Source organism: Amphiura filiformis, chromosome 6, assembly GCF_039555335.1.
Source record: "Amphiura filiformis chromosome 6, Afil_fr2py, whole genome shotgun sequence".
Classification (NCBI taxonomy): Eukaryota; Metazoa; Echinodermata; class Ophiuroidea; order Amphilepidida; family Amphiuridae; genus Amphiura; species Amphiura filiformis.
In genome coordinates, this window is record NC_092633.1 from 68,809,332 (window position 1) to 68,830,192 (window position 20,861).

The window sequence follows — 20,861 nt, forward strand, 5'->3', positions numbered from 1 at the left end:
TCACCAATCGAGGTAGTTAACATTATTATTGCCAAAATCACTATTTACAGACTAAAATTTGTGAGAAAAATCTGGCCAAGAACCCATTTACCGCCCAAATAATACAAATGCTGTACTTTCAAGAGGGGGAATGGGGCATGACCTTAATGTTCCACACAGGGAGTGTGAATTTCAAATGGGGTTACCTGAATGGGTGACTCCATTTGTAATATACAACACGTGTGTATGAAATTAAAGTTGTGTCCTTCATATAACTTGTGTAATGGATTTCAACTGGAATAGCTCAGTACAGGTGTGGTTCTCTATCATCATATGAATACTGTGTTTACCTTTCCTTTCTCTAGATTCTGGTGCATCAGGAGAGGAAGGTGTTTCCAGTGGTACATGGGCAGAGCAATCGGACAGAGAAGGAGCAAATAGAGGCCCTCCATCTAGGGGAGGATTTAGGGGAAGAGGAAGAGGACGAGGTGGCAGAGGAGGACGTGGAGGAAGAGGCAGAGGCATGCCTTTTGGCAGGGGTAAGTTTCCATTCTTGAGTGTTAACCAGGGTTCACGGTTTGCTCTCAAATAAGCGGGTCCACTTTTTTTATGCTGGACCCATTCAGATCCCATTTAGTCGAAATTTGCGGGTCCCAAATTGATTTTTGTGGGCCCAAATTGCACTTACGTACGGAACTTCAGAACACCCGGAAATGTATTTTCAGTACTGGCGCAAACAATAAATATTGAAGTTGCCGAATTCGGCACCCACAATTTACCAAAGTCGAGTCAAATTACTGGGTAAAAGACGACTTACCGCGATCGGCCGCCTTTCTCATAAAAAACTACAATTACTACCTAATAACATGCATTACTTAAATGATCTAATTATTTGGTTATTTTTTTATACTTGCTCGGTTGAAAATACAACTACCGCGAAAACGTGTTTTCGCGATGTCACCAGAAATTGACCATGTTTTGTTGACATTATTATTGTAACATAATATTTGCACGATCTGAAAAAATGCAAGTCAACCTCTTCCATTATAGTTCACCTCATATCACTGATCAAATATCTGTGCATGAAATAGCGATGGGGTGTGTATTATGTTGCAGCGATATTAATAATTGTGTGTAATTTATGAATGAAAAGTTGTTAAAAAATGTGCTGTGAGTCGATTGAGCTGGGTTCTCGCACAATGACGATCTGTGATGATATTTTCTATTTCTTGATGGGATTTTTCCGGGAACAAGCACAGCCTGCTGGACCCATTCAGGCTACATAATCTTACTTTTTCCGGGTCCAGTGAGTTCAAAAAGCGTCCTGGATGCTAAAACACGAAAAACTGTGAACCCTGGTGTTTATGCATTACAAGTGATCTCATTGGCCTACACTGGTTCCCAATAAGCAACAATCGACTTTAAGATCTTGGTCCTTGTTTACAAATCACCAGCAAACTCCAGATTATATTTCCATGTGCTTCATGAACAAACTGGACGCAGACATCTTCACTTTACAACAATGCTATTTATGGAACAAAGACATACCATTTGTGGATAGGGTCTTTGTTATGGACCACACATCTGGATTAACCTGCCTGAACACAGTTAAGGTGCAGGGTCTGTTGATAAACTTCCCGTCTATAGACGAATCTGACGAGCCAAGTGATGGTCAGGATTAAGTCGACCATAGCTGGGGCCATCCGCGCCAAACTATCTTAGTTCGTTTGGATTGTGATCCAAGATGCCCACTATCGCGAGGGCAGCGTAGCGGGAGCGGTAAACGCTGCACGTCTATGATACTGGTGTCGCGTAAAATGGATGGATGGCCCCAGCTATGGCCGCCAGTGAGGTGTAGGAATGCGGATCGTCAGATTCGTCTATATAATCCCAAAAGACCTACGCCATGTTGCAGTACCACAATTGCACAAGGATGGAAAATATCAATTTCAAATTGCATTTCAACTGAGCCCCATTGTTACAATTAATTAATGTGTTTTACTGTAATCTCATGATGCAAATCATAAAGTGTCAATATGTATATGAGTTAGAAGAACACAAAAGATCAGTGTTGGAAATAAGGTGGGATCTATCGGTATCCCAGAGTCAGCAAGATGAACTTGTTTTCCATTGCTCCTTATCAAAAATTGAAGTTTTTGCCCTTATCATGGATACCATAAAGATTCACCTAATGGCGCACATGGCTCCCTTGACATACTGGAACTTATAGCACAAACTAAAAGTGCCTTGCCGTAAATGTAGACAATTAAAAAAATTTGAGTTTGGGGCCGTACGAATTGATGAGAGTTGGAGAGATTGAGACCTATGTGCCAAAATGCCCTGCTTATTTCCAACATGGCAAATGATGTACCTCATTGCAAAACCTGTAATAACCGTAATACAAAGAGACCTGTTGTATATAGAGTGGTGCAACATTCACATGTTAAGAACAAGTATATTTTTAAGGAACTTGTCAAACTTATCATTCATGTATTGTGAATGTGGGAGATGTTTTGTGCATTTGTAAAGAATATGTAAACTAACAATGACCCTGTCTGTTGATTAATCCACAGATGGCAGAACAGCAACTCCACCGTCAGAAACTGATGAGGATACGTATCTAGACAACCGTCGCCGCAGACATGATGATGAGGACACCATATTAGAAGATAATACTACATTAGATGAAGATTCAAACAATATGGATAGAGATGGTAGGTGTTTGGTTGGTAGCAAGGCACATCAAATTTGGATCCATACATGTTGAATACATGATGAACGCAAGACAGAACTAGCAGGGGAAAGTTGGGTAATGGCAAACGGTGGGGAATGGCGAACGCCGCAATTTTGGTGAAAGTAGAATATAGGGCGCAATCAAACTAGTCCACAACAATTTCTATTCATCCACTCTTTAATACCATTCACAATTACCCAACAGGGTGTTGACCAATCAAGAATGCGGCCATTTTGTTTTACAGGCCATAAGTCCCCAGTGGAATGTGTTTTCTTCGTATTTTGTGGTTGTATGTTACAAATTTCAATTACAAGCCGACGACGGATGTCGGCTTGTTCTGTCTCTTCTCAATTCTTTCTTCTTCTTTCTTCTTCTTCTTTCTTTCTTCTGGCAACCAATCAACTGCATCTAGCTTCGCAAAGGATTGACAGATTTCAACCAAAGTTGACCCAAATGACCACTGGGCTAGGCCAAACCTTCCATTTGACTTTGACCTCGCTGTGACCTTTGACCTAGCTATAATGGTCAAAAATAAAAAAAAAAAAAAAATGCTACTCCTTCCACAAATTTCATGCAATGATCATGTGACTCATGCATATGAATCAACATGTGGCAGTGCTTAAAACTTCCTAAAAAGAATTGAGGTCAAAGGTCATTAAGGGGTCATTTCCGGTCTGAAAGCTAAAAATATTCAAAAATCACTGTCTTTACAAAATATATAGCAGAGAGTCGCCATTAGCACACATGCATTGCTACTAGCCAGGGTCTTTAGGATGCCTACAGGTTTGGGGTCAAAGGTCATTAAGGGGTTCTTCCGGTCAAAAACCAAAAATGTTCAAAAAAATTTTATCTCAAAATGTAAACAGACCAGAATAATATAAGCAACATACATGAATTAGTGTTCCCTGATGTATGCATGGTATTTTTATTTTGGGGGTCAAAGGTCATTAAGGGGTCACTTCCTGTTTTTAGCTGAATAACTTCAAGAATTTTTATCTCAAGAACTGAACATGTTAGAATTTTTAAATTAAAATTAGAACAATGCATTTTGTCGGTGTACATAAGGTTTTTTTTACATTGAGGTCAAATGTCATTAAAGGGGTCAAAAGGTCAATCAAAAATTTTCAAAAAATCAAAATCCATGTATAAGTTCCGATTAAGCTGAAATTCACCAGGAATATTTCTTATGCCATCCTAAGCACAGTGCAAGAGCAGTTGACCCCATCCGTAACCCAGGGGTCAAGTTATAGGGGTCAAATTGCGGCTTGTATTCAGCGTCTGTTGACTCTAGTTTATGTTTGTCCGTTGTTTTTAGAAGCCCAAGAGAAAAGGTGTTCGCCATTACCCAACTTTCCCCTATGTATGCAAATTTCAAATTTGGTCCAACCATGGAGTACAGAAAATATATGTGAATCAAAAGAACGGATCCTGAAGTGTGTTTTGTTTGTGGTGAAATAATATTGGTTATTTTTATTATGCTATGAAATTGGGATAACATTGATCGTTTTAATCATCCTAAAATGTGTGTGATCTGTCGTTGAAGGTTGGCATTAATTTAATCATAGGCCTGTAAAATATACTTTTCACCTACAGATCAATCAGGCAGAAGAAACCGGCGGCGCAACAGAAGGCGTAGACCACGAGGAGGGCGTGGTGGTGGTCTATCAGGTGATGAATCATTACGAGAGGCAGATGACACCGATACCAGTAAAACTGGTTCACCTCAGCCACGCCGCAGAGTAAGTGGGAAGCCAAGCCCATTAACAATGCAATCATCTAATGGAGGAGGTGAGATAACTGGAGCGGCTGCTAGGAATGATACAAAAACTGATAGCAGGGGACCTTCTAATAGAAACGAAGGTCGTGGGCCCGCCTCCAAAAATGGAGCGCCCTCAGTGGCTACTAATGGTAAGAATGAAAGAGCCACAAACTCTAGTACAAAGCCTGTAGCTAGTAACAAAGACAATAAACCAACAGTGCCTGTAAGTCATAAGCCCCCATCGGGGGCAAGTGTTATCAAGGAGCAGAGGGATCCACGGCCTCCGAGGAACCATAAGCCACCTATGGTGAATCACAAAGGAACAAATGGTAATGCAGTGGGAAATGACAACGAGAGAGTGAAAACAAAAGCAAAAGTAAACGGAGGTGGAGCTGAGACCAAAGAGCCCACAAAATTAGTCAATGGTACAATGTAAGGATGTAACTCATATTTTAATTTAGGGACATAACGAGTATGTTGTAAATGAGGAGTCTGTTTCAAAGCAGCTATTTTTTTCTTGCTATTACAATAATGTGTGCCATACTGACAAACACTTGTTGAAGAAGCAGCAAATGTATATGAACAAGTATGCTATTTATACCTTTACTTTCATTTCAGACAATCTTTGAATCAGTATGTTTAACAGTTTTTTTTTTTAATAACTTCATTGTAAAAAGTTTTCTGTTTTGTTTGTAATATTTTTCCCTCCCATCTCACCTTTTGTAGCGTAATACCTTCCTATCTTTCCTAATCCCATTTTTCGATATCCAATTGTGTGTATAGACAACATCTCAGCTAAACTTTAAAAAGTTTTTTTGTTGTTGTTTTTGTTTTGAGCAGTGTGCAATACACCTGTAGATTTGTATCGCATTTTGTAAATACAACCAGAAAAGAGAGCTGCAGTATATTAATTAATTCAAATAAAGCAACACAATAATAACTAGAATTGCAAAGTTTGTGCACAAATATAAAGCGCAATTCGCCCAAACGTTGGAACAAACATAGATAAATATGTTTATATGCAGTTTGTTTGTCGATCTATGCAGGTGCCTTGAAGACTATACTTAGTTATTTATAAATGGTAAAAATAGAATTTTAGTTATGGGAATGAATCCCAGTCACCCAAATTTCTTTGTAATAGTTGCCGGATCATCGAATATTTGAAATACCATTGCATTACATGGAAAGTTTTTGCCATAATCAGGCAGGTGTGTGTCCGCTGCCATTATCCAAGATCATGTCAGGATGACCCAAGAACATTTTATTACACTTGTTCAATACTGTTTGTAAGTGGGTTCAACATCTAGCATGGGGCTGAATAGCTCAGCTGGAAGCATGCTGGACTTGCTATCCAGAAGTTATTGGGTCAGAAATTTGCAAGCAAGTGCGAGAATCCTTTTGGATTCTCTCAGTGGAATTTTGCAAGAATCCATGGATTCTAGCCATATAACTTTGTATGATAAATTGAAATATTTACGAGAATCCATTTAGATTCTTGCAATTTTGTTGACGCGAATCTTTGCGAGAATGGATTCTCAGATTCTGGTTGAATTTCTGACCCTCAGTCCCAATATCATCTCATGCAAATATCCTTTGCGCCTAGCACTTTTTGTAATGTTTACTCAAGTCAGTTGCCCAGAAGTATATTTTAAAAGGTGTATGTTAATTGATACCTGCACTGTTGCTTACTAGCTTGTATCCATTGCAGCAAGACATGGCTTGTGAATATTTAGTATTTAGTACTTGGGTTTGCTGTTGATCATAGGACCTGTCGTGTTAGGCTTACCTTCAGTAATTCACCAGCTAGAATACTGCTTTAATCTGTCTATGAGCATTCAATTAGTAATTATGTTTATAATTTGGTTCACCTCAAGTTCAGTAGTGACATCAGTGCTTTGTCGCAGTTGCACCGCAAGGCTAAGCATGTCAACAAACCGCCTCTGTATGCGTGCGTGTACACTCAGCGCGTTTAACTTTGCAAAATATACACATACGTCACTTCCAAACTTGAGGTGAACCAAATTATTCCGTTTCAGTTTTCAGTTGAAGTAAATTTAATTGGCCAAGAATAACCAAATATTGAGACAACATATAATGTTGGTCATTGATTATGACACTTGGTATTTACTCAGTGGGTTGTAATTGACGGTTTGGATAGCCATAGATGAGCACAGGTGATTGAATTGTGACCACTGCCCATCACTGTATCCAATGTCAAGATTGGCGTACATATTATAACCAGGTAGCCATAGGTATCCATCTTGTTTGTGTATCACCTGTTGTGTTCAACAGAATCAAACAAAAGTCATCACGCATGATCTCAGTTTTAATCTGTTGACATAATAGGTGATATCCAAACGGCATAGATACCCAAATGGTCTGCAACATGCATTGCATACCATGTACTAAAGCATCTTTTGAGAAAGGTTACAAAGTCAATGATTGGTAGCCTTGCTGGTATTCTGGAGCAATGGGATATTCCATTTGAAATCAATACACCCCCTGTAAGACATTACTAATCATCTATTCAGGTAACTTCCATGTCCTCCATAGGTGTATGGATTTCAACTGGAATAGCCCAATGTTGCAAAGATGAAACTTTATAATTTTTTCCCTCGCCCAATGTATTCAAGATGGCTGCTACAGTGGAGAGTTTGTGTGTTTGTATAGATGTTAATCCTAATCATATGTATGACTCTCTATTGTAGCCTCTGTATTGAATACATTGGATGAAGGGAATAGGAAAGGGACCTGTATTATGTCCTCTCTGTTACAAAAGTAATATGTTGATAATATGGTCTGACAAATTCTCCATATAGCATATCTCAATTATTTACATGTTAGATAGATTTCGTAGTAAACTTTCCTTCCAGTACTTAAACAAAAACAAAAGTTGGCTTTGTCAAATGGAAGTAAATATAAGCAAGATTTTGTATTTTACATGTTCAATATTTTTTATAAATTACAATGTTCATAAGTTCAACAATTGCCAAAGTAAAGATGATAAAAGAAATTAATTTAGGTTTTGATAATTGAACAAGCCAAAAGTTTGATGTTGTCCTATAAAAGAAAGTCCTTTTGTTAGGGGGAGGGGGTAAAAAATGTTATTACGTTGTAGATAATAGTTCAAATATTGGAGAAAGATGCCCCGTTGGTTTGGAATTCAATATTTCACACTTACGTTTCAGGGAGTTAGGGGGTCTGCCTCGTAACGAAAGCACTCTCGTTAATAGAACATCATCGAACTTGTGGTTCATTTTCTAACTTGGTTATATTATATTACTTGGTCATGTAAAGTGATAGATTCATACAATATAATAAGTAAAGTTAGCTTACCTCCCCTGCCTCAATGAATGAGAAGGATATGCCTGCTAGATCCTTGACATCATTTTGAGGATATCAATTGTCAAGCATGAAATGGATCACTGCTGTGTTGGTCAGGATGCATGCCCCAATTTGCAGGGATAGTGCATGTTTGTTTGTACAGAGCTATAAAACACAGCCACAATACACCCACATGCCATGGACTCTTTAAATTTGATTCTATCCAAGTGTGGACCTAACCCTACACTGGCAAATGTGTTTAATGACTCTATGCCTTCTTAGTTCATGAACCACAGATGTCTGTAGTTCATGTGATTTATTATTCCATGAAATGAATTTTACTAAAAAAAAAGAAAAAAGGAAATATGAAAAAGATAGTACTAAAACTTTCTTGAATGATTTTGGGGAAGTTGTAGATGGTTTGTTGGAGTCGATAATGGGCATGAATTATCACTGCGCCTTGAACATGGTGGTGGTATGTGGGCATGATACTTAATACACTTTATTTTTGCAGGTTTCATGCATATGTGATTACAAACTTTGGCTGGCGATTTTCAGTGATTCTTTAATTTATTTCAGAAATTGCATCTACTTGCTAAATAAAAATGATTAAAAATAAAAATGCACAATTTAGTATCAACTTCAAGGGTTTTTAGAAGGCTTTTTTTATCTGAAAGGAGGAACTTATATTTTGTACTCCTTCGCCATGTTGTTTTTTCAGTTCTGTTATTTAATTTTCCATTATTTTGTATGTGCTGATCTTGCAGCTTCCAAGGAGATCAATCTTTGTTTGCATGTATACATTAGCACTCAAAAACTCTAGGGAAAAGGTACTTGAAGGGTAAATCCAAATAATTTTGAATAAAATCTGTAGATCAAGGACATAACACTTTTTGTTGGAAAATTAGAAATGGTGATAGATTCATGAAACATTTTAATATTTCATTTAAACATGAATTTGTTTGAAAATATGAGTGTAATATCTGTGGAAATTTTTCACTGATTGAACCATTTTTCCTAGAAGTATTCTTTGACACAAGAATACTTCTGCCGCTGGAGTCTTTATACAAATAAAGAAAATGTTGCCTCTTGAGGTAACGTAATGGTAATGATTATGTAATTGATTAAAATGATGTACAGAAGTAATGAAGTAATGCTGCTATGAATTGGCCAGATCAAATCTACCTGTCGGGCAGGCAAGCATGTAGTAATTATTACAGTAGGACTTTAAAATTGTATGATAGTTTGAATGGCAGCTTTGTACTTTGTTTAATACTGTCCCTTTCAAAATAATCTCAAAGAGATTAAGTTGATTGTGGGCAAATAACTTAGATTACTGGTTTTTTAAAAACAAAGGTAAATGAAGTAAAAAAAGTTTTCAAGGAAAGCACTTCTGATTATTACACATTTTTAGGAAAATGGCCAGTAGATAATAGTTACGCAGATGAGAATTTGCCGGTTTATACCTGAAAATTCTCATGCCTGTGTTATTGTTTTCCTCTAGGTAAAATAAATAGCTTAACAAGGAGAAAACTAGATAACACATATATGAGAAATTTACATTTTCAGGTTTATACCTGAATTAATTTTAAAATTTTATTTGCAGCCTATTTTGGTGTGTGTTTGCTCAATTTTGTGTGCTTTTTGCAGGATTCCCCATGACTTTCAGGTTTTTCCATTAAAGTTTATTCTTATGTCGGGTAATTGTAAAAAGTGTAATGGAATTCAGAAGATTGATGAGTAAGATAGGGATTGAGAGGTAGCTAGCTGACAGACAAGATAATGTCACTTGGTCATAGCAATACCATAAATTGTCACATTTTTATGTTGTGTCTGTCTGTCTGCTGCCTTTTCTTGGGAACCAAGGTGCTTTTATAACTGCTGCATTGTCATTATTTGTAAGAAAAGGTTGTTGCTATTGTTCACTACGCAAATGGTAATGCAGTCTAGTCTATAGACCACAAATATGAAATGAACATTGTAGGGCCTTCCCATCCATATGTATATCTGCCATGGTGCAGTCAGTTTGGATACCAATGGAGGGGAGGGTTTCACAATACACAATTTGTCATGATAGTTTTCATTTTATGTTTGTGAGTGACTATCACTTGCTTTTGCTCTTCCCTATATGTAGGTGAGACTAATATGGCTGCATGTTGTCAGTAGCCATTCAAATATGTACCATAACTAATTTATTAAGGCATAAATTTGAATAATTATGAATGTCCAAATGCATCAACAAGTTTGCATCATTGTATATTGTTGTTGATTTGTCAATAGCGTTTTCCTGCATTTATTATTTTCATTACATATAGGAACCTGTGTTTTTTGGTATCAGTACTTTATACTTATTTAATATTTTCTCCTGAAAATGATGTAAAATATTGATTGTACAGTCGGCATCATCTTTTTTGATGAATATGTACAATATTTTTTCTCAAAGTATGTATTTATGAAAGCATGTGTCCAACCAACCTCTTTTTTAATTGATATTCAACAACCTGTAATTTAGATATAATTTGTTTCTATTTTTTGAATAGTTTGAAATATAGTGCAGCATCTGGTAGTACATTAAATACATACTTCCCAGGGGTGGATCCAGGATTGCTAGAATTGGCTGAAATTGGACTGATTTGGAATGATTTTAGCTTAATTTCATATGTTTTGGGGAATTGTAGGGAGCATGCTCCAGATCTTCTCCTATGTGGATCCACCCCTGCTTCAGGATTACTGTTCTGTATTTGGAGTTGACATTTTCAGTGAAACTGATTCAAATGTAAGCAAATGTAACCAAGTCAGGAGATTATAGCTGCCTTGTGGATACTTTCTTTGTCTGTAGTTTGATTAGAACAAAATAGGCAGGCTTTGTAACCTTGTGGAATGATATCAATATCCATGAATTTGAGTCATCCATAGCATTGCCAGGGATATTGCACCTGATATTGAGAAAGATGAGTATATGGCTTATGTGTCAATTTATTCATTCTCTAGAATGTTTTATTCTTTTTTTAAGTGGGTCTACTCAAAATGTCTGCCTATTTGGTAGCGATCAAAGTATACATGTATAGGAGTGTTACACCATTCATGACTGGTCTTTAGCTGCTGTGTGCAGACAAACAAATGGGTTGAAATGTGTTTTACACTCACAAGTCCATTTTACCAAGACTTGCAATCAATCTTTGATTTATCATACTTAATGCCCTTTTATATCAAACATCATGGGGAATTGGCCCTATTTTGATTGCCACAAATTGGAACTAAATTAGCGTATCTGTCATGTTTGGTGATAGCTTGAAGTCAAATAATGATTGACTGAGTGTAAAGGTTTGGGCATGTATCAAATAGTACATGTAATCACCACAAGGAAACAAACACACATTTTCAGTTTGTCAGACATGTGGCAAAAATAATCCAAAGCCAAGGTACACTATTTTCCCTCCAACACACAAAAATGGCAGAGTCTGAGCTCTCTCAGTTTAATTTGATGCTTGAGACAGGTGAAGTATGTAAGGATTGCATGTGATAACATAACAAACCCTACAATGTTATCCGCATTATGGTCTTGATATTTTACCCCTTTTGATATGTAGGGGTGCATGCACAAAATTCATTCATAAGATGAAGTGTACTTCCTCATGCAAACTACATAATGTATTGCTTTTATTAGGAGAGAAACCATGGAGGATGTAGTTGCAAAATGAGTAGTCTCAAGGGGTCGGTCACACACCTTTGCACAGTATTTTTTGGACATTCCTCATGTGCACTCATGTCCCACAAAAAATACTGTGCAAACGTTGCAATCTGATCCCTTAATGGAAATGCTGGGCCAATAAATGTGTGACATTTGGTATCTCAGCTATTTCATAACTGGAAATTTAATTTGAGATGCTCTGTGTTATATATTTTATCATGGATGTGTACATGATTATTAACAAAACAATTTTGTTTTATTCTAGCTTTTAAGTCCATTTATTTATACATGCATAATTATAATTTAGGTAACAGATTCGTGTGTGTGTGACCTATGTACGTAGATAATAAATGTTATGACTTGCAAGTATGTTTAAAATTAATTATAAAAAAGTGATTCAAAATGCCGAAGGTATTCAAAGTGATTTGATTGTGAGGGGCAATTCTTTTGATATCTCCTTTTCCTTTTGAAGGTGATTACAGGAAATGCATGTAATCATTTAAGTAAACATGCATGGGTGGTTTATTAATGGATTTCTGTGCATTAATTCTAAAATCAGTGTCACAATTATTTTGTGTTTGCCAAAGTGCACGTCGTGGTTAGCTTGGAAAAAAAGGCCAGTCACTCAGCCAATGAGAAGTTGATAATTGATGACTAGATCCAATCAAACACTCATGCACTACGTAGGCAAAATAATGTGGCAGTGACTTTAGTGGCAGGTTTGGTACTTAGTACTGAGAAAATACTGTCATTATTCAATGATGTATTGTAACTGTGGCTACCGTATACTGTAAGAAAACAAGTTGTATTCTTTCACTCTTTTTATAGTGTAAACAAGGTCACTGATTGTAAAAGCCAAATCTCTTTTAAAATGCTTATTGTAGATTATTAAAAAAAAGGAGTATATGCCTTCTGTGGGGTGTGTGTAAAATAAGTGTAATAGCCCACAAGGGAGGCAATACTACTACGGTTGGATATGTAGATGATGCAAGTTATTTAGAGAGAGGTGGGGTGAGTTGAGTTTGATTAAAAATAAGTTAAATATAACATGTTTACAGTGTAATGTGCTTGATTTATTTAGAGTACTGTAATGTCTCAAAAGTAGTGGAATTTATGTGGAGAAACAAAAACAAGACTACTCTACAAACATGCAAACCAAAGAATTTGTATTTATGCCCAAGTTGATTGTCTCTTTGCATATATCTGTTACACACATTTCGAGCTAAATATAAAGTTAATGTTCATTTTGATCAAGTTCCTGTGTTAATGTGTGTTTGTCTGTGTGGGCTGTTACTTCCTTATGTGAGGTAATTAGTCTGATTCAATGCATCCTTCTAAACAATTGAATACCTGAGTGGAAGAAGGGCCCAATTCAATTTTTTACAAAAATGAGTTAGACCCAGCATTTTATTGCCAGCAGACTGTTCTTCCTTGTGTGTAAAAGATGAGCCAAAATTCACTCTCTAAATAGTCTTCCACGTAAAATTAATCATGGTTTTCATGGAAGAAAGGCCCAACTCCATGGAGTTGGGCCCTTCTTCCACAAATATTGGATTAAAGAGGAATTTTGTTCATCCATGAAATCTGCTTTTCACTACAATAAACTTTCTTGTTAACATATTACATGCTTCTACTTGTGCAATAAATGGATAATTACCTAATTTCTGTAGCTATTATAACACATCTGCTTACGGAACTGGCACTTGCAAGTATATTAGTGGAAGAAGGGCCCAACTCCAGCTCGTATTAAGACCTGTACCGTTGCCATGGAAACACCATATATAATTTCGAATGTATGTAATATTGTATGTTCATGTATTAAAGGTCCCTGAAGATGAAAACATTCTGTCTATAAAACTTTTCCAAATATTAAGTTTTTTCTTAATATCTCAAAAACAGTTTTGATGGAGTTGGGCCCTTCTTCCACTCAGGTATTCAATTGACTGTCAGACAGATTTGAGACCACAGTCATAACATACATTGTAATTAGGCACTGAAATTGTTACAATTAAACATGACAACAAATAAACACAAATCCCGACCAGCACACAACCCAACTTGTAAAAAAAAGCAAGAGAATGTACCGGCACGGGAATCGAAAACTGGGTCTAATTTGAGCAGTTGTGCAACTCTACTAGTCTCATTACAAGACTGCCCTACCCCACCCTAACCCCTAACCCTCATTTTAGCTTCAATATGGCAGACTTTTTCGCACGTTTTGTACGCAGGTGCTGCATTCACTATACTTTTTTTCAAACCCTATCCCCCCAATGTCAAAAAGAAATCTACACCACTGCCTGAAAAGTGCCAATTTTTTTCGCTTGAATTTATTCCACTTTTGTGGCATACTTCACCAGTTTAGCTTCAATCAGGTAAATTTTCTCGCGCTTTGCGCGCCGTTCTTTCATAAACTGATTTTATAACCGAAAGGTGCTGGATTCACTATACTTTAACATGTTAAAGAGATTTTCCCAACCCCAACCCCCCAATGTTTAGTCAGTCCCCTCCCCTGCTCAGTCGACTGAAATTTTGTGACAAAATTTACGATTTGCATCTTCCTTTTGGTCTATTTTAGACCCAAAATGAAGCCCATTTTGGAACATTTAGTATTAAAATGTCAAATTGCTGTGCTCGCGCGCATTTATATCAACAAACCCATTCTGTGAGTAGATCAACGAGTTGCCCCATTGGAAATTCCTTTTTTTTTTCATCTCAAACTTGAACACGATCACAAATCTAAAAAGGTTATAACTCCATCCTTTCTATTATGCAAATCATAAATGAGTGCTAGGAAACTCCTCTGATGCCTGGAACAAGCATAAAACTCTTGAGCTGGATCAAAATGCCGAGACTAAATTAACCAAAACTTGTAAAAGGCCTATGCATCTTCCTTTAGCACAATTGTCCTTAATTGTGTTCATTTTAGCATCAAAATTGCAATTTTTTCGCGCGCATTTGTCCCGGTAATGTTCTTTTAGCGGCAGATCAGTGGGACCTTTAAATATTAGCATTGAAATATCAAATTTTCGCGCGCATAGCCCCAAGGGATATTCAGAGGTACAAAGAAATTTAAAAAAAATATTTTTCACAATGCCCGATATATTACCGATGCAAAGTTATTAACCTCATTCATAACCGTCACTTTCATCTCTTCACTTTACAAAATAACACAAAATTTTGTAAAAATAAACAATTTTTACATTTTCCCTTTCTAAAAATCGGCTTAACAGGATAACCAATAACAAAAGTGCATATCACAATCAGTGCAAATAAGATAGTGCACAATCCAAATACAGCGGCCAACACACACACAGTTTGTTACATGCACAATATGGCACGTGTGGAGGTTACTAATATTTACACTGGAATAATTACGCATTTTGCGGTCAATTCCGAGATATTAATGACCTTGATTTGCGTTCGGGTTTTTACAAATAATAACATATGATTGGATTGCGTATATTCATGTTGTTATGAATAGTTGTAAAGGTCATCTTAAGGTCAAATCAGTAAAAATGGATGGATTTTCATGAAATTGCAAATCAATATTTTGAAAGGGCGAGGTCAAATAAATAAATATTCTTGTATTATATTGAAACCTAGAGTGGAAATGTAAACATTTATTTGGTAGTGAACCACTTTTACTCATTTTGCATGTTGCAGAGTTTTGGTGTAAAGCAAGCAACCCTCTAAAATGTCAATGCATTGCTACAATGATAATCAGCAACTTCTATTATTTTGTCTCAATACGGGGCAACACTTATGAAGTGTATTACACATTATTATTTATATCGGGCTTTTGAGCGATACAATAAAACTGTATATTATACAATATTTGCAAAATACCCGGATGCAATACAATATTTCTTGAATATTGTACGCGTATCGCGTACGCGTTACCATGGTGACGGCACCAACACGCGTCATGATACAACAGCACAACAATACACTACAGACATCGTAACGGCTCACAAGAGATTTCGTACTGTATAAACAAGTAAAATCACAAACTTAATTCGCGGCAATTCTGGATGATGATAACCTGAGGAAATATAATCCAAATCTACAAATAAACCTATATATAATTATTCCGAAAATGTCTTTGGAGAGTAAAGAGCAGAAAACAAGAAGGTCAAAAGGTAAGCTTACATTACAATACACATTGGTTAAACCGGTGGCTAGGTAAGCTTAAATTTTCATTTTACCGCATAGCAAAAGCCTGATATAAATAATAATAATAATATTGAATGGCTTATTTTAGTGTGATACAAGAATATATTGCACTCGATAGAAAAATATATTCTTGTATCACACTCAAAGCCATTCAATATTATATAACTACACTCAATAACATGACAAATAAATTAATTACTTAATGGTACTGAATGTGTCCTAAGAGGACAAATTTATTACCCATATTGAAAAAATACCATAACATTTATTTCATTAGGATATTTGTACAATTGAAAATTGTGACATTTTGTTTTATTGTAAAACCCAATTTTTTTTGAAATCATAAAAATAAAAAGAGTTATTAAAGCCACTACTTGAAATATCAGAAGGGTAAATGGGATATTCCAGTTGACATCCCCTATGGAAGACATGTTCTTCATCTCCCACACAGGGGTGTATATTTCAAAATGAGTCACCCATTCAGGTAACTCCATTTGAAATTCACACTCCCTGTGTGGGAGATATAGGCCATGTCTTCCATAGGGTGTATGGATTTGGTCTCAGATACACATACTATTATTTGAGTATGCTCTGGTATATTCAGCAAGGTTCTTCAGCACTGGTCCTTCTGATTTTTATGTGATGATGACATGTTTCATCATTAGCCACTTCCATGTTTACACTGTGCCAAATCAGCAGACTGCTGAAGGACCTTGCTGAATTAATAGTACCACTTTAATATTGATGTCACTTTATTTCCATGGAATATGACAATTTTCAAGTAGTGGGTGTAAAGTTACATTCAAATCATGCAAATAACACTATCTTGATTTAAAAAAGTTTGTCTTATGTATTATATACAAAGTACTGCTTATAAATGACAAGGTAAATATATTCACTACTTTCTACTGTCAAACTCTTGCATCTATAAGTATCATAATAAAACCCTTTAGATCGAATACTGTATAACAGGTTATTTTCGGGGGTTCATTTTGTAATTTTAACAGTTCTAATGGTTAGCAAGGTAAACAGTTTCACAGGGTTAAATAATATTCTTGCAACTTTAATTGTTCAGGTTTCTTTTATTTATGGTTTTGTTTAAAAGTTTCATACAGCTGCAGATTCACATTTATGGGTTAAAAAAGTTTTTGCAGGATTTTAAATTTGCATTTGCCTGTTTAACTGCCAAAGTTACACCCCTGCAAATATTTCCTGTTATCAATACTACCTAAAGGGACTGTGGCAGACTTGCCTGCAATTTGTTTGATAAGTCTGTTTTTTGAAACATGTATATATTACAGTTTCTGGTAGAGAAGAACAGCAGTTGTTAACATCATGTTACACACAACCATACAGTTCAATATGTTATAATGCCAAGATTATAATAGCTGTTTAAGAAAAATCATGTTATCAAAATAATTTTTTTTTTCGCACACTCTCACATTAATCACGCGCACATTTTGACATGACCTAAAGTAATTCCACCAAAGTTGGCGATAGTACGACTTTTGCTAGTTGAAGCTGCCGACTCAACCTTATCCAGATCCAAATCTGCCACTGCTCCTTTAAACATTGGGTTTGATGAATAGTGATGAATATTCAGAACTTGATACAACAAATAATATTCACAACTTAATTGATGAGTGAGGGTATATATTATACTACATTATTTCAATTTTCACTTCACAAACTTGAATTCTTCTCAATGTCAAAAGTACAATTTCACTTTCTACAAAAGCTATTATGACCCGGCACTTTACTTACAAGTCCAAATCAATAGGAGTTTGTCTATAATTTCTATTTTTTACAAGTTTATGTACATTTTGTGTTCTATTAATTAAAGCTACAAATATAATCTAGCACAAAATCACTATAAAAATTGCACATAAAGGAACATTATTACAATGGTTGATAACAGTCTATGATTATCTTCTCAACAAAACTGCACACTGGCTTTTATACACTTCCAAATCACTTCCAAGTTAATTTCTTATGCAGTTAACTTATTATTTGCTGGAATTATTCGCCAACTCTTTCATAAAAAAATCTACAGACAAAAAAAGAGTCAGCTTTACCATTAAGGTCACCTCAGTATGTTAAAATAATCATTTGTTATTATTCACATTATTCAAATTTGTTTACAATAAATGGGATTTGAAAGAAATGATTGGTTCTTACAGACACACCTTCACTATCTTATACAACTTATAAATTTGTTCGATGTTTTTGCTTTCAATATACGCACAATATTTACACATTAAATACTGTTTCATAACACTACAACTAACAAGGAAAGTGCATGGAATAATTGGTCAAATACAGTATGAAGTTTCCATGATTAGAAATTCAAATAATACAGAATGTAACAAAATGGATGGTAATTTGCGAAAGACCCGAAGTTTATATTTGTATGACCATTATTAAATTTAATCTACAAATGAGGTGAACCTTATGTTGATAATGATTTTGAAGTCTTGTCAATAATCACTGGAAAACTGATGGGTACCAATCATTTTGATACAGCCTGTACCCCACACCTTTATTTCTTTTCTTTTTAATTTTGGTTACAATCAGAACGATGCAGAAATGTCTGGTATAATACGTATGTTAAGAAAACTAATCCTTTTGAAATAATTATTCAATGATGTTGACAAAAGTATTTGTCTTCCAAAGTAGTACAAACATATTACACAATATGAAACAATATTACAAAGAAACAACAATTGCAACAATACACTTGATTGGAAAGAAAAGAAGCTTCACTTCATTTCACCTGGAGTATGGTAGTGACGTACTTGTACTTGTGCATTTAAAACAATGACCTGTGTTATTAGATTAGCGAGCGTGATTTAATACTTCGACCAGCGAAATACACGCTATGTCACTACTAAACTTGAGGTGAAACATAGTATTTGTTTGTTACAATCACTAAGACATGATGAGTTGCTCTACACTACACAGCTATCATACATTTGTGACCCGCTCTGACGAAACCCGCCATAAGTCGCACTCAGCCATTTTGAGATACAGCAAGTCAAAGTTGGGAAAGGGGGTAAAAAACCTTGCAGATTTTGTTTTTCAGTTTTTATTATTTTTTGATTCCTTAATAATAATATGTTTACTTTAACCTTCCATTGAAAACAAAATATTCTTTTACATCTAAAACACCCAAATCTAGCGTTTTCTGAGCAAAAACCAAGTCCTTAACATGTCATTTTACAACCTTAAAGCCATTTTTCTAGCATTTGCCTTTTCTTTATGTGTCGCTTTCCCCCTTCCCGTTGAAAGACTGTAGAATGAGGACCACATGTCCCAGAAACATAATTTTGGTATCAAATGAAAGTTGAAGACCTATACTAAATGACGACATCAAAAACTCAATTTTCAAAATTAGTGACTTATGTCTGGTTTTGTGGGAGCGGGTCACATTTATCATTGCACTTGGGTTGGTTTATTAAATCCTTTTGAAAATCTATGGTCAAACTATGAGGCTCATTCAAAAAGTTATTTATTATGAAAATGTGATTTTTGGTTGTTTATATATTTTGGTTAGAGCGAACACAGATTTAGTACGTCGGTTAAAAACTGAAGCAACGGTTAAGTAAGCATCATGTTGTAGCTATAGATAATCTCCATAAAAAATGTTAAGATGCGGTTGTCCATCTGCTTACTCAGGATAAATAGTTTGATCCTATTTGAGCTTCCTGACATGCCTTGGAACTTCAAAACAGAATAAAACACATTTTATATGAGAAGAAAACATCAAAGGATTCAACAGACACACCCATGTTGGTGAAATGGGCCAGCTTTCCACTATACCATGTTTATGGGTAATTCGTAATTACATCCTCATTTTCAGCAATGGATGCATCTTGATGTGGAAATAAGATGCTCAGTTTGTTAATAAACTTGTATATACTTACAAAATACTAACCCTGTGCATACAACTTATTTGATTTTAACTTGTGAAACAATGAATACGACATGAACCAACAAGTACTAACCTGATCAAGGTCAACAACCTATGGAAAAGGATCAATATGAAGGCTTTTCTGAACATGTATCAGTTTTGTTGTGCAAAAGACACGATACCCAGTAAAACTGTACTATCTGCAAGTATTAGATATTGATTTGAAAAATAAAGCAATTGAATCATTTTCAGAAATAAATCTGTAATGATTTCCACATAGATGTGGGCAACCTTTTTAATCAAAATAAGTCTTTCTTTTCAGACCGTTTCCGATGTACCAAATCTGTATTCACTTTAACCAACATATCTTAACAACCAAAAATCACATTTTCATCAAATAACTTATATTTTGTAGCCAAGACTTAAAAGAGTATAATCATGGGTAATTTTAATTTCCTGGCATGTAAGATAACAGAGATGTGACAATGGAGGTAGAACTTTTTGAATGACCCTCGTTTATATTGTCTGCAGGTTATCATATCCTGTGAGTGTAGTACAGTGTTTTTATTGGGAACTTTTTTCTGGAATATACCAGATAATTTGGTTCAAAAGAAACATACACTATCCCCCATAATATATTGGCAGCTAATAATAGTAGCAAGAGTTTTTACTTGAATGTATCATTCTGAGGAAGGCGAATACCAGTGGAATATTCTGGCTAATGTCAGTAGAAACACATACAATTCCACCTGTATGTGTATACCAGTAAGAAATTGAAATTCACTATAATTGTATGAGCTTTTATGACCTTGGGCATAAAACTGACCCTAGGGGTACTTTGTATGCTGTATCCTCTTTTGAAAAATCGCACGCACCCAGGGAGTTTATTACAGACAATACATAACATGTACTTATATGGGACTTAATCATACATTTGTTCTTGAGCTAGAGGCAAATAAAACAAAGAAATCTATGTGAATTTTTTTGTTTGTACTCTCACTGTTCAGAAGTACATCTTGGGCAAGAAAATTGTTTTTAGTGCATAATATAAACAAGGCACTTACAATTTTCTTGTATTATAATATTAAATTTTACATAGTCAGAGATGCCAGTGGAATATTGTGAACTGTAGAAATTGTGAAATAATAAAGCACAAAACCAGGGAATAGTCTACGGCAAGGGTAAGATTTTTGCGCAGATTTAATTTTTAATAATGGCCAATTGGTCAGGAGAAAAAAACTGACCATCTGAACTTTTCATCTTGGGAGAGCAAAACAATTTTTTGGCCTCA

At 35.5% G+C, this 20,861-nt stretch overlaps 1 protein-coding gene across 1 annotated transcript in view; it reads left to right on the forward strand.

Annotated features, from left to right (window-relative positions):
- The window catches only part of LOC140155915 (RNA-binding protein FXR1-like), a 56,227-nt gene extending 43,691 nt beyond the window's left edge, over nt 1-12,536 (forward strand). Inside the window, 3 exon segments of the mRNA XM_072178934.1 lie at nt 345-518; nt 2,553-2,693; nt 4,307-12,536. Of these exon segments, the coding sequence (XP_072035035.1) occupies nt 345-518; nt 2,553-2,693; nt 4,307-4,908 (917 nt within the window). The 3' untranslated portion in view covers nt 4,909-12,536.
- The last annotated feature ends 8,325 nt before the right edge of the window (nt 12,537-20,861 follow it).